At 38.7% G+C, this 15,592-nt stretch overlaps 1 protein-coding gene across 8 annotated transcripts in view; it reads right to left on the reverse strand.

Moving 5' to 3' along the window:
• Positions 1 to 762: 762 nt before the first annotated feature.
• PUM2 (pumilio RNA binding family member 2) overlaps positions 763 to 15,592 on the reverse strand; it is a 72,673-nt gene continuing 57,843 nt past the window's right edge. For 5 of the 8 annotated variants that reach the window (XM_086460340.1, XM_086460336.1, XM_086460337.1 and 2 more), the window contains 8 exons: positions 10,631 to 10,898; positions 9,936 to 10,065; positions 8,125 to 8,259; positions 7,725 to 7,862; positions 5,959 to 6,084; positions 4,887 to 5,008; positions 3,404 to 3,596; positions 763 to 2,667 (listed from right to left, as the gene is read on the reverse strand). In XM_086460340.1, coding sequence (XP_086316466.1) covers positions 2,536 to 2,667; positions 3,404 to 3,596; positions 4,887 to 5,008; positions 5,959 to 6,084; positions 7,725 to 7,862; positions 8,125 to 8,259; positions 9,936 to 10,065; positions 10,631 to 10,898 — 1,244 coding nt within the window. In that variant the 3' untranslated portion in view covers positions 763 to 2,535. Of the gene's footprint in view, positions 2,668 to 3,403; positions 3,597 to 4,886; positions 5,009 to 5,764; positions 5,808 to 5,958; positions 6,085 to 7,724; positions 7,863 to 8,124; positions 8,260 to 9,935; positions 10,066 to 10,630; positions 10,899 to 15,592 lie in introns of those variants that run through there. The other 3 variants (XM_086460338.1, XM_086460335.1, XM_086460339.1) reach the window with 2 other exon arrangements.

Genomic DNA, 15,592 nt, shown 5'->3' on the forward strand with positions numbered 1-15,592 from the left:
TCAAACCTAATCAAACTGGTCCATAAACAATCTGTATCGAAAAGCAGTGCTTGAGCAAAAAGCCTCGTGGCTCTACCCAAAGCCTGAAATAGCTGAAAGGAAAACCAGTGATTTTCAACGTTCCTGGATAGAATTTGTGCAAAGTTTTAGGAGAGCAAGTGGAAGATTACGTTCAAGATACTGAAAGCACGAAGGATGACGGTTCTAGGACTGTGTAAATTAGCCACGGCGTGAGGGCTGCAGGGACAAAGTGCTGGGACACCATCGGCTGCTGCCTGGACGCCCCGACAGCCTCACTCACCGCCTCGCCTGCCGAGTGAATGCCGCCTCTGTGGCTGCACTGCAGCGGGGCAAAGGGGTCACCGAGGGGGACGAGTGCGTCCAGGGGGGCGGCAGGTCCAGCACCAAACTCGCCCGCTGGCCTATTAATGAGTTAACGCCGCCGTTGACGAGAGCAGCGCCTCAGCCGTCTGCTTGAGTAAGATGGGTGTAAACCTGACACACAGGGTAACGCGACAGAACTCGCTCCTTGCACAAGTTTACACCACCACTATCTTCCTTCCTCACGATCAGACCCCTACCCTAACAGCCTTTTATTTGATCAGTGCTCAAGACATCGTTTTCCAACTACCCTGTTGATCACAACTTCCGGTTAAGCCATCCAAACGAATGTTTTACACAAAATACTTACTTCAACAACATACAAAGCACTTTCTTTATCTTTCAGAAACTGAATATACAAAGTAAGCTTTTTCCAAAATATTTCCATAGGCAAAGGATTAAAAAGGATTTTAATTATACACATATGGTCACAATTCTGCCTTAAAAAGATCATTGGGAAATGTACATAAGGCCGCTTGTAAATGTACATCATCTTTATGTTACTGTTACAATGTCATATGTCCAGAGAAAAAAATTGACAGTATCATACATATTTGCTTTATGCTGGGAGAAGGCTATTCAAAAATACAGTACTCTTCTGTACAAAAAAATCATGCCACATTTATTAAGATGGAAGAAGCATCGGTTTCTGTGATAACCAAGTATTTCAGTCCACTTCTCACTATGCCTAGTATCCCGAGTTAAAATTTGAACAGATTGATTTCCCAAAGTGTCCATATTAACAGAATCAATGGCTATGTTATAAACAAAACATAATGTTTCTCACAATAGATAAAAAGAAAGCCGGTTCGTATTTCTGAAACCATATAAAGATAGAATTTAAAAAAATCACTCTTGATTTGCTGAAATAAATTTACATTATACAACACTATATGCCGGGGGAGAAGAGGGAACGGGGATATGAATATACACTAAAATGCAAATTTTTGTCCCAAAAAGGGGTAAAACAAATTACATTTACAGCATGAAGGTTTACAAATGTACATCTGTACAACCAAGGTAAGCATCACTACTAAATTAGCAAGGCTTGTAATAAACATCGAAACGAGAGATTTGTTTCCAAATTGTAAACTTACACCTATTAACTACACGTATACAATGCATATATTTATAGGAAGCAAAAAAGCTATCTGAATATTTAATCAATCATGCTTAAATGTTGAGCTATCAAGTTTACTTTTCAGTGGCCCCTTTTCTCTCCATCAATACCTATTTTTTTGCATCTACAGTTGAGAAAGCAAAATAAATGCTCAACACTTTCAAATCCTTACAACTCTATATGCAAAATAAAAAAATACAAATCTCTACTCTTCCTGCGTTGTGAAACTGCCTGTAAAGTTAACACAGGGTTCGCTCCTTTTCCAACAGCGTCCTTTACTGAGTGGAAGTACCACCATCATTTTAACCCCTCTACCTTGTACAACAATTAAATATATAAGTATATACAGCACTTTTATTTTTAATACATCGCTAGAGAAAACCTTAGGGCACCCATTTAAAAACTCCGCTGTATCCGCAGCGAGGGACGGAAGCTCGTCCTGGGCAGTTTCCGTTACTCCCCACTCCAACTTGCCGTGCCCCATTTATTATTTGGGTAGCGTGTTGTGAACCACCAAAATACAACTTAACTCTTCGACATGTTAAATAATGTTTATGCAGCTGATCAATTTTCATCTGGTATAAAAGACTTCACACAAAAGGGAAAAATAAGGATTAATTCTATATACAACTCTATAAACCTGTTGTGCTATGATGCTGGGTAGACCTACCAGATTGCAAGCCAGTGTATTAAAAGAATACTGTACTTTTTCCCTTTAAAAACTATTTCAGTGACTTTACAAGGTAAAAATTTACAAAATATGTGACAGCTATTTTGATACAATTACATCATATACAGGCATTCTGTGCTTTGCCAGCCATCCAATCTGATAGGTCTCCGGATCAGGGCTGGAGATATTTTTTCTTTTTTTTTTTTTTTAATAATTCACTCCCCAAAAATATACACAAGAATAAAAATTTTACAAATGGATGAACAAAGTCAATAAATAGATTTAAAAAAATCAGAACATTTATAGTTAAGTTGTATGTTTTGATCATTCACAATTCCATTTTCCTCCCACTTCTGCCTGCCTTTTACAGCATCCCATTTGGTGGTCCACCGATCGGCCCCAGATCAGCGCTGTTCTTCAGGTAATACTTTTCCAGCTTGGCCAGAATGTGTTTGCCGTAGGTGTATTTACGCAGAGTTGTGATGTGGGGTCGAATCTGTGAGAAGAAACTCGTTATTATTTTTTTTCCCCTCAAAAACTTTAAGTAGACCTTCCTACACTTTAAAAATACAAAATGTAAAAAATGTCAGAAGCCTGTATTTCAAAGTTTTGGAAGTTTCTGGAAAGATGTAAAACTCGTGACTTTGACCAAACAACTGACATAGCTGTCACAGGAAAAGGGAGGCAGCTCTTCTGTGGAGTGCCCTGCTGGTGACTGGGGGAAGCAGAGCTCCCGCAGGAATATACTGGGCCCTGTGTCAAACGGCCTCGGGCAACTGTGGCAACAGCTCTTTTGTCCAGGTCCAGGTGTTGGGCAGCAGCAGATGTGCCCCTACCTTGGGAAGGGCGGGAATCTCTTTTGGGGGAACTGCAGAACGGATTTATCCCAGCAACCAGCAAATAAAAAGAGAGAAACCTGTATTTCTTCTGCTATATTAACAAAGATGACAGATACTACCTTTTTGTATTGAAAGTATTTTCAAGGAAAAGCTGGCACGAGGAGAAGTTATGAAATCCAGCTTCTGAAACTTTCCTGGAGATTTACATTTTTAGCCCAGCGCTCAGAGACCTGAATATATTCTGCTTTATTGAGCTCCACTGAATTTGATGTTTACACATCAAGTCCAAGATGACAGAACTAGTGAGTTTTACATCCAGAGGGAAAGGCAGTCTAGCAGAAAAGTGAGCACAGGTAACGTTCTGTGAACCAATAAAACCATACACCGATATACCTTGTGCATTATTATCTTCCGCTGAGCGGGTTCAGCCATATCAATCATCTTCTGAACAACGTAGTTGGCGTACTGGTCCTTCATCATGGTGTATAAGGCACTGTGAGGACCATCATTCTGGCAACAGACCTCATCAATAAGTAAAGCTCTTTCAGCACGAGAAGCATGAGTTACGCATTTTTCTACCACATTGCTGAAAAATAAGACAAACACATTCAGTGACTTCAGGTGCAACGTTCTTTTAAGCAGGAATTTTAAATTTATCTGAACAGTTCAAGTGTCTTAACACCACAAAGAGCGCAGGGGAAACGCACCAAGTCCTGATTTCCAAATCTCTAGTCTGTAATGACTGAGAAAGTTAAAAGTATTATAAACTCCTACTTCTGTAAAAAAAAAAAAAGTAATTTTCTCATACTTATTATCTTGTAGGAGAGATTTTCCACTGGACTGACAGCAGATATACTGGACCTCAGGTTGCAGATGCATTCTAGTACATCTGGTTTGGTCGTGGGCCCTTTTAAGACGCAACAGAGAAAGCCAGGTATGAGGCTTCCCGCCTTTCGAATAAAGGCGCTTTTCAGGAGCATACCCAGATCAGATACTGTCACATGTTTCTTTTTGTAGAGGAAGTCTCTGACCTTCCAGACATCTCAGAAGCTGGAAAAGCCATCAATGCTTACAGGGCAGCAAAGTGAGTCTGGTCCTAGGTTTGCACTTTAGAAATTAAGCAAGTTCCAAGGAGAGGATTATGAACAGTTCTATTTAGGCAAAGAAAAATAAAATCCAGACCAACTTGCTGGTTTGCATACAACCAATGCTTAAAACAAATGCCCCCACGTCACAGTGCATTTCTACTTAATGCTGATGACAAGGTTAGTCTCACTAAATCATCCAAGATGAACTCTGAGGTGTGTTTTACTTAGGAAAAAGCACCTAATCTGTATTTCAGCAAAAAACACTGAAGGACGAGTTTTAGGTTCTCGTTTAAGAGTAGTTCAGGACTCCTACAATTGTCTTTCAGACTACCCAATATATGAAATCTCTGTCAGGCTGGACAACCACTTCTTAAGGCTGGCCTTTTCAGCCTTGTCAACTGCTGGGCTGGACCGACAGACAGTCAGGAAGTCCCAGCTTATCGCCATCGGCATATCAAGTGAGTTCTGGGACAGCCTTTCACCTGGCTCTGGGGATCCTCAGATGGAGACCTGGAACCCATTCCCTGCACTTGTACCAGGTAAACAAAACCCATCTCATAAACCTGTGGAATCTTCCTTGTTTTGCTACAGAACAGCATTTCCCCCTTTCCCTTCCCCAAATCCAGTACAAAATACCGCTACAGTTCATCTCTATAAAAACATGAAATTTCAGGCGGTTACACAACAGAAAAAACCTAACCCTATCACATCCTTTTTGTAACACAACAAATAAATACTACAACTGTAAAAGGTTAGTGAATCTTTAATATGTGAAGGCTGTGCAATACCTGGCAAATTTGTGCTGACTCAGAGCTAGAACTTTTCCTCTTATTTCTGAAACTATTTTACTCTTGTCTTCAGGACGACCGTGCTCCAGTACATGTTGAATAACATAATTTCCGTATTGATCCTGAAAATAAGATGACTTCAATTTTCTTTTGTGTTCACACCAAGTAATCCATACAGTGTACATTTGTACACACTTTCAATTTACTATTTGCACAGATATAAGGAAAAATACAATTATGTCAACACTATAGAAACAAAGTGATGCAAGAAATATTGCATCAAGAATTACTTAATAGACCACAAAATTTACATGCAAAACGTAAATAATCTGTAAAACCAGCATTTTGTTAGGGTACCTTTTATCGTCTTAAAGAAAGAAGTCCTCAAAATGAAGATCATCATTCTTTAACAGCCGTAATATCTCCCCAACACAGTTATGTTTTAACTAGAGACTTGTACGTACTAAATAAATAAATAAATAAAACTAGACTGTGAATATGCAGCAAAAGGCAATTTTTTCCTTTTTATGTGTGGAAATTCCTACTGAACCCCAAGGCCCTTCCAGTATGTTAAACTGATTCAATTTCAAAACCACTTGTAGCGCTCGTTTGGTTCACCTCGGACCAAGACAGGAAGTCGTGTTGTGTAAGGTCTTTCGCCTTCTTTTAGAAAAGATGCCCTTTTTGTGTAACAATATCCAACGTTTGTATTTTTGACAATGTATTTGTGTTTAGGAACAATTATTAGAAGGACACCTGAGTGAATCAAGATAAAATACAAAAAGGCAATCTTTGCAATAAAAGAAAATACACTAATTCTGTGCATTTGCAATGTATATTCGAAGCTACAGTCAAAAGTGTAAGAAAAAGGCTTTTTATATCTTCTTTGCCTCCCAACTTCCAAATTCATTTTCATTAAAACTATGGAAGGAAAGAAAAACAAAAAATCAATGTCTACACAACTAAAAAGAGGCAAATGCATTTACACTATTTCTTTAACTAAGAAACAGGAATAAATTATGACAACAAAAAAAAGCCTAAAATGCATGAAGAAACAAATACAGGCACTAACCTGCACTAGCTGTTCTGTGTGTTGATGCAGTTCTTCCAAGATTGGCAAAGTCTGCTCAGCAGTGCAGTGTTCCAGAATACGCTGAATTACTCTGCACCCATATGGATGAGTTGAAAGTACAAACACCTTAAAGCAGGATGCAAACGGAAGTTAACCCACCCAAAGTTCACAGATACAGCAATATTACCACGAAATGGAACTGAACATGCCAATTACTTCTATTAAAAAAAAAAAAAGTTTTGCCTGCCAATAGCAAAACTCCAGCTCCACTAGAAGTCAGGAAAAGATGAAAATGCATTTTTTTTGTGTGGCAAGGACTCCAGCAATTACACAACTAAGAACCCAAGCTTTCATTACAACGTTTCTGGCCTACTTCGCTGCAAAGGAAAGCCCTGAAGTACGACCCTTAGTAAAGCGCTGTTCACCTTTCAAGCTTCCCCTTTATCTTCGTACTTAGTTTTCAAATATTAATACTTTGACGTTTATAAAAAGGAGTTCAATTACGGTGGCTGATTTTCACAAATTTCACATTCCAGCACATACAACAGGCTCCCTGTTACAGACAGAGAATTTGCAAAGAAGTATTCAAAACATACAGTCAACACCTTGCTTATTCCTTGATTCTCCAGAAGCCAGGCTTGTGTTTCAGGGATTAATTCAGAAGGTTTGAGAATCAGCGCTGGTCAGAACTGAACACAGAATCTTGTCTAACTAGTCATGGCATGTAACAGTACATATCTTTCTCACCTGCCTGCATTGTTTGGATCGATGTCTAAAGTGTGGTATTTTTCATCTGCCACCCCAGATTATGTAATATTTTTTATATACAATTACTTGGAGCTGAGGATGGATGTCCAGTGAATAGAGTCACATTTTAGTCAAGGGCCTCTGTTTACAGTTTAAAAACTGCATCTCATCTACTCCATACATACTTTCGGATGTAGAAAGACCCCACCCTAGAAACCTTTGTATGCCATTTACTACAGCGTACAACAATAATTCAGGTATTGCTGCTGTTTAAAATGTGAGAGAAGGATATTGTAGATTTTGGCCAGCCATGAAAGTAAAATTCAGTAACACAGCCAAGTTAGTAAGATTTTTACAATTCTTCTTGAGACTATAAAAGTACACATTTGTCTAGAGTATTAAAATCTTACTTAGCTGCAGCATATTCTCTAGCCTGCAGCACAATATCAATCTTATATTAGTAACGTTTTTGGAAATAAAACCAAACCCCCAACCTTAAACAAACAAATACCACCCCCCTTCACTTAACACTAGTCCATATGTAGGGAACAGATTCACCTATATCTTCCAAGTATTTCCTTAATGATAGACATTAATTGGGAAACACTGAAAGACAGACTTGCACCATAACCCACAGTTATGAAGAAGAAAACAGAAATTTTAATGAAAAAAATATACGCTAGAGAGCAGATACTTTATTATTACATCAAAACCGGCAACGTTAGAAGTTATAAAGGAAATTTGAAATGGCATATCACAAAACTGAAACAGAAAGCCTGTCCTTAAGCCAAATTCCTCTACTGGTATTTATAACACATCCAAACAGGTCTTTCTAGGGCCTCATCTCCAACAGATTCATCTTTTCACAGCATGTTAACTGTCTCTTCAACGGCTTTTCCATTTTATCATCCCTTTTTACTCTACTTATACCACGCTGACTGTAATGTGTCAAATGCTATCTTGTATATGCTGCAAATCAAAGCAACCCTGCAGAAGAGGAAACTAACTGTTGACACTACCTGTCCTTTGAACGCGTCAATGATGAACTGGAGCGACTGGGGTTGAACACACTCGATACATTTTTGTACAACATGGTTTCCATTTTGATCTTTCACACACTTCAGAACATGGCCATCCAACTCTTTCACCATTTCATTCTGGAAAAAAAGATTAACCTTTTCTTTACAATGAATTTTTTTTTTCCTTCCCCCCACCCCCAAAGAAATATTCCATTTCATCCCAACTGTCCAATCTTCTTATTCACTGACGGTTTACTTGTGTCCCTCAGAAATTTAATTTAAACAACTATTTTAGTCCCTAGGGCATTTCATAATGAAAGCAACAATCAAGAATTTAAGCAAGTAAAAAGATAGGTGCAATAAAAAGAAATAAAATAAAAAAAGTATTGCTCTAACTTACAATTACCTGCTGGTCAGGTGAGATTGACTCAAGTGCTTTCTGAATCACACGACAACCATACATCTGCAGGGCTAACGGCAGAACATGACCACGTATGCGTGTTGCTAGGGCTAACTTTTGATCCAGGCTTCCAAACTAAAAGAAAATAAACGCGCTGTTAACAAACGAAGACGTATTGCAGCATGCTGGAATTTACACGACAGAGTAAGTACTTTCACAATGTGTTACAGGTTTGCTATGTGCCTTGAAAGATTCTTCCCTCTGTATTTTCGGTGGGTATATTTACCAGAAGCTTTCTAAATGCAACATTTTGTAATATTCCACATTCCAGTCACATACCTCCTACCAAATGCATCACCTTGAAAGCCAACTGAAGAGATCGAAGTAGTTTATACTTGACTGCCTGGAGGAATATGCAAGTGCAATAACCCACTTATTTAGACAAATTATAACAGGCACATTAATTACAGCTTACTGTAATGTATTAATTCAGAACAGATTTTCTCTGATATCTCAAGTTTGTACAGGTTAGTGTATCTTAGATTTTGTATACAGTAAGCAACCAGTAAAAGAAGGGGCGGGGGGGAGGGGGGGGGGGGATATGAAGATTTCAACCCTTGAAGTAGCTTCTTGCTAACTTCACATGGCTTGAAGAGTCATTCTTACCACGGGGGCTCTGGGAAATCTAGAAATATTTGGGCTTTGCAGAACAAAATCAAAATGGTTTTGTACACTGGCTGCCTAAGAGTACGATTCAACCAGTGTTTTTCAGCAGTAGCTAATTCCTGCCCCTGTTATTCCCTTCACCAGGCTACTACAACCTTCTGTGCTGCTCCACACTGAGCAGAGTAGAAGCCGGTCAAGCTTCATAATACCACACATAACCCCGTTCCCAGATGCCCGCACAAGCTCCTCAGATGGCACAGTACAAGAGACCACATAGAAGTGATCACCTTCTGTGATCTCTCAAGTGATTCTCCCACCTGGACAATCAGCTGGGTGGCACCAGCAACATTCATGCAGCACTCCTGAGAACCCCCACCCCTGAAGTCACCTAAGGCTCTGAAAAAAGCTCAAATAACTTCACCTTCCTTCTTAAAAAATGAAGAGTCCCTTAAGGCCTAGCGCACTTTTGTCTTGAGAACTCGCCTGCAGAATTAAGGTGAAAACACTCAATTGACAATGATTATCTACGTATCCACCCAGCCCAACATTACAGAAAAAACAGCAACTGATGACCCTTGAGATGGACAAGATCTTACATACCACACGACAGCCATGCTTTTCAGAAGATATTTTGATTTGTAGAAAAGAATATCAAATAAAAAAAGTGAGCACATTGTTTCGTAGATTACTCATTAAAAACTACATTCCTGTTCACAGCAACCATCTTATTTTCCAGCCTCACCTTCCATCCACTCAGGTACTCTGATATGGTCCTTGATGAAAAGTATACTATGCTAGATACCTTTCCTACATATAACTTTCCAGGACACAGGTAGATACAGGTATTGCCTTTTCTTCTAAGTCAAATCTTGTAACACTCTCATAAGGCTTGGCTACGTGTGCAGCCCGTACATTCACCAATTCACCAACACACGCACCACCAGTGTAAAGAGAAACTGTGCTTGTTACGAAAAAAAGCAGGGGATACAGAACAGAAAACACGTGTGCAGTGTTACACGCCTGGGTTCTGTGGTAAAAGTCCAGTAGAATTCTGCTATGATGTTAAGAAAAAAGGCAGTTAAATTTAATCAGATTTTACAGCATTTCATTCGCGTTTCTGTTCTTACACTTAGTGCTATGCTTACCTCAAAGAACTTCTGTATTACATAGTTTCCAAACACATCAGTCATCAATTGATATGCTGCTTGCAGGATCTCATTAAATACCATCTGGCGCTCAGCTGGAGTAGCTCGCTCCAGCTTTTGCTGTATAAATCTAAGTGCAAAAAAAAGGTACATTATGCTTTACATAAACCACAGGAAAACCTCTCCAACGCTGTTTCAATGAGACACCTCAAAAATTCTAAAGCAAGTATTCAGCTTTTATGAAACTTATTAAAATGAAAGTAGCGCCTTTGCATATAAAAGGATACATTTTAGTAAAATTGTACTTAAAACCTTTCAATTGAAAAGGATCAAAGATAAAGAGAATAACAATAACTAAGTACCTGATGATGTACTGCTGAAAACCAGTTTTACATTCCAGATGCCAGGTATTTTGTTTACTTAATCAACGCCTTTTTGACATCTAAACACTAGAGTTTACAAGTCTAGTTATGAGGCTATTTCTACACTGAGAACTTCTACAAGCAGCTAAATTTATACTACCTTTATAATGAAATTTCCTAGAGAAGAAAAAGGTCAGTGTAAGAGCACGGGCTCCAACTAATTGCATGCTTTGTATCAAGATGACTAGCAGCTCATTCAAATGTTTGATGTTAATATAACAATATCAAAGCAGTAAAATATTATTAAGTTATTCACTTTACTGTAATAATTACCTAGAACCATGCTGGTCCTGGGAAAATTCAACAATATGTCCAACAAGGTCTCTTAGTTGAAGATTAGGGAAACGATTGTTTCTGAAATCTTCCAGCAACCGACTACGTCCAGAAGGCATAATGTCAGACCTACTGTAACGAAGGCGTGAAGGAGGGAAGAGCTGACTGGTGGAGCTAAAAAGACTGGAGGTACTTGCCGCACTGCGATACTTTGCTTCGGCTCCAGGTGCTGCAGAAATATAGCGACCACTACCATTTGTCAGTCCTCCTACAAGGAAGCAGCTCTGTCAGTAAAAGCCGTAAGGAAAACAAGCAACAGTAAAACAGTAAGTGTACTAGAACTATGGATACACCCTGGAGCAAAAGGAACCAACAGTCTTGTCTTGTTATTTATATTTACCTCATTACGGTTGGAGGAGTTAGATAGTTTTATCTTCCCATATATAAACCCATTCTCCTCCTCATTTTTATTTTACGTGAAGGGCACCAGGAAAAGAAATGTCATTAGAAGGATATAACAAAGCAGGTAAAGTGAGCATCCACCCAGACCTACAGAAACTTTAGAACTGGGTGGGCCTTAGCTTAGTGGGCAGATTTCTACTTCACAAGTAACACTGACTTACACCCTTGTTAGTAGTCTCAAAGTTAGCCAATTGTTTCAAAATAGACCATGAAATCTGAACTACCCTTCAGTCCCTACTGAGGTACTTTTCCAACTTATGGCATGAAAGGGCATTTTTGGGGAGGCACACATGGTGCTTGTCCTGCTGTACCTGTTCTGCAGGGTATTTGATGACTTCAGCATCCCAGGCTTTCAATCTGGTACCTCTTGCAAGCACTAAATATGTCAAATTTCAAACCAAGTAACTAAGAATGCTCTACTTCATTCTAAACAACCAAAGATATATGAAACTGAAGTTCCTTTTAGAAACATGAAGTCCTGTTCTTGCTGCGACAACATTCATCACTCTCACTACACTTCATCTTTCCTTACTTTCTAAGAACTGAATTGCCTTCCTAGGTTTAGGTCCAACTCCTTCTTGCTAGTGATTCCACCTTTGGCCATCATCTCAGTCCCGTGAATTTCTCCTCACATATTGCTCTCTAACCACTTCATGTCACTCTCAACTCCTCCAGCAGGCCTCTCTCTCCTCCACTTTACAACAGGCAGCAATTATCGTAAGCAGCATGCAAACAAAGCATCCTTCCCAACTACAGTATGATTTTAAAAGGAGTACTGCTATTATAATACACACAGAAGTATTCAAAGACAGTTCCCACCTAGAAAACTCAACTCTACTACCTAAAAAAAATTCCAAAAAACCCCAACCCAAAATTACTGAGTATGAGTTGGAAAAGGAAAGCATTTTCAGTTTCCCTATCTAGAAACTGACATAGTAACTAAAAGCCCTTTCACAGTCAACAGAAGGAATATCTACATTTGAATTTAAACCAAATTGCAGTATGTGCTGTTTGAATGGTGCTCTATTACAAAATTAATTAAAAAAAAAATAAAAAAAAAATCAGCTGACAGTGCCCCAGCCAAGCCTTCATTTGGTTCCAAGTATTTATAAGGCCAGGCAACAAGTGTTACAGTGGGCTGGTAATGTATTAATGGGAAAGTATCTTTTTTGAAAGGCCAAATTGCAATACCGGAAACTGAAATGTTAGTGCTCTGCAAGACATATCAAGCATCACATTTATCGCACTCTATAAGATTATGACCTAAAATAGGAGTAATTAGTATTTATTTTACAATTAGTTTTCAAAATTCAGTGGTAATAATCAGTAAAGGATCAGTAAATACTTTATGCCCCACAGCGCCTTTTAAAAAACACTGGGTTTTCTTTTAAATTAAAGCCTCTTAATTCATTACAGCCAGAAAAACGAAGGGGTTTTAACCATCATTTTTAGCTTCCATTGACAATCACTATTTCCAGAAAAGAGCCGACAGCAACACGATACTAGCAGACAAAAAGAAAAAAGAAACCCAACATCCTGCAGGTGAAGCTGTATGCAGAGTGATGCTCTACAGTCACTTCTCTTCTAGGAACGGCCTTCTCAAGAACAAAAAGTTACACACCTGAAATTATAGTATTTCTCATCTAGATTGATTAAATATACGAATGAAATCCTAGCTCCCCTGTAAATGCCGGGTAGCATCACTATTTAATGCCAGGAGAGGGCAGCACAGCCCGCTTAAAAGGAAGTCTTACAGGCTGCTTTCCTGTTGCAGCATCTCTATTTCTCCACCGATCACATGCTCAATTCTGTGCCAGAAACTAAGAGTACCCTATTAGTTCTGACTAGGTGCTCACAAACGGCATGGCTCTGATTAGCATACACGGTCATGGAATTGCACATGTGAATCAGGAATTGTTTCAGTGTGGGTTTTTTTTTTTTTCAACTGAGCTTTCATGTAAGTATAAATTAAATGTGACAATTTATCCAGGAAATAAAAAAAAATTAAGAACCTCGGTAGCTTTTAACAAATATGCACTATATATGTGTAGTAGAACTGCGCGTATACAACACGTTTCACACTCAGGAGTATTAAGCCTTCCTTCAGTCTAATTTGGGAACCATCCCTTTTTAAGAGGACTATGCTGCAACTGGGGAGACTCCTGTCTAGCCTGTGAAACTACTTCAGACAACCACGTTAAGGATCATAATGCAGGAAGGCTGAAAATATATCCATTGTACCTAGAAGAACCTGTCATACTTCAAAAGCACACAGAGAGTTTGACCTTGTAAAACCCTGGACACTATTATAAAACCCAGTAATTTAATGGGTAATTAGCTTTCCTTCTCATGTAGCCTTTTATTATCATAGCTCAGTGGCAACTTTGCGGATTTGAAAAACAGTAAAACCCCAAAACAAAAGCATATTGTCATAGGTACTTATTATATGCAGATATACTCCCGTATACAATGGACTATTTTCTTAAATATTGTACTTGTTACTTTCTCAGTCCAAAACCACCAGTGCATTCGTACGGCCAGTAAGGACAGCTGGTCTCCTTGTTGAAAACTTGTGTGAGCAGCTTAGAAATGGAAAACTGGAATCTGAATCCTAGTTACCCAAATCCTCCTGGCTAGTCTCCGGCATCCCTATGCTCTTCAAGAACTCAGGACATTCGTTTTACAGATTCTGATTCGAAACTAGAAAGCTAACAGCCTAGGTCTTATAAATTATCTGGGGAACACACCATACTGAATAAAGCACCTAGTATAAACTGAAGTTTCAGTGCAAACAGCGAAGTTTTAAAAGACTTATCAGGCATCAGTAGAGCCACATAATTGCAAACCACTGGGGAATAAAGCGTGCAGTTAATTCTTGAGATAATCACTTAGCTATCACTTCTGATCTCATAAAATAAAGAGCTCAAATGCAATGAATAATATTAAGTTGTTTTACAGTTTAATTGAACCTAAATCCCTGTGGCCAGTCCATAGGGAAGAAAAGGCACAGAGGTACAAAGAGGATATAGACCACCTAAACCAGAGCCTTACTAAACTTCAAGGACACAAAGCACGTTAAATTACTAAGTCCTTAACATGAATAGCATGTTTAATGTAAAGGAGAACATGAAAAAATATTAAAAACTAGATCTAGGCACATTTATTTTGATAGCATTAGTCTGTTAGTACTTATTACCAAAGTATTTCTTCAATTGTTTCTAACCAGGACATAAACCAGTAACTGTTTAAATCAGTCAGCAGTATTATTTTCTAGCAAAATACGTATGAATATATGAACGCTTTAAGCTTCAGTTCTACAAAGTACTTGTTCACCTGTAAAAAAGTAGCTTCATCTCATCCTCAGCTAAAAATTTCATCTTCATACAGAAAACAGAATTACACATATACGTGCACATATATATGTATGTACACTTCATGAATCAACGCAAGTGCTTATTATGCCTGGTTCACCGAAGCCCTACAGAGTAGGTACACAGCAGAGGCAGCGCAAAGCTCTCCATACTGTCTTGCCAAGGGGCCTTTACTCTTACCCAGAATGACCACTTCTGAAGATGAAACAACATCAACCTAAACTAACAACAAGCTTGGCTTGCAATGCACAGAAAACAATCACCTCCAAAAGCCCAGATTTTAAGAGTCCTACTCTACATCAAACCCTTCAAATGCTGCAATGTACCATCAAACAGAGGAAGCGCTACCAATCTAACGGGCTTTTTTATAACATAGGGAAGATACTTTCTCTTGCAGTTTTTTTGTCCCTGGGAGTGAAAGGGTAGTTCAAATTCATGACCTTACTGCTCCAACTGATTACAGTAAAGCAGCAGTTAACAGACAACTGACAAATCCCTTCAAATACAGGCAAACTGACACTAGAACAAAGTAATTAGCACATTCCTATTTTAGGATGTTGGATAAGAGTTGGTGAGAAGAGATAAAAAAACAGTAAAATGACACAAATTTCTTGTAAAAGGGAAACGGGTCTTTTAAGCTACAAATTGCAGCAGTGTCTGACAAAGGGGTTATAAAACCATGCACCCTTTCCCAGTATTGTGCTCTAGTATTCTGGTAGCTGAAATAGGAGCAACTGAGTTTGATGCCCATTTTAAAACAGGAGTTAAACTTAGCTGAACCTGTTGGTATAAGCACGCAGGACAACAAGTTTCAAAGGTGGAGGGAGAGCTGCATTTGACAGGCATTATCAGAATACCAATGGAAATTGCATGCAGACATGAACTTACAATGTTGTTCTACTCTGAAAAGTGACTACATGATAATCATACCCTTAAAATACAGACCCCGTTTGATTTCAGGTATTAACACCTCATTCGGTGAGAAAGCTTTGCCTTTTTACTTTTTTTATACGTGAGAACAAACCAAATGCTTCCAGGAGTGACTATGAACACACCAGAATAAATTTAACAGGACAGACAATTAACTACAGAAATAGTCTTCAGCTTTTTGCGATGGTGCACCTTGGGT

The sequence above is a fragment of the Leptosomus discolor genome, chromosome 2 (genome assembly GCF_034619465.1).
Source record: "Leptosomus discolor isolate bLepDis1 chromosome 2, bLepDis1.hap2, whole genome shotgun sequence".
In the NCBI taxonomy this organism is placed as follows: domain Eukaryota; kingdom Metazoa; phylum Chordata; class Aves; order Leptosomiformes; family Leptosomidae; genus Leptosomus; species Leptosomus discolor.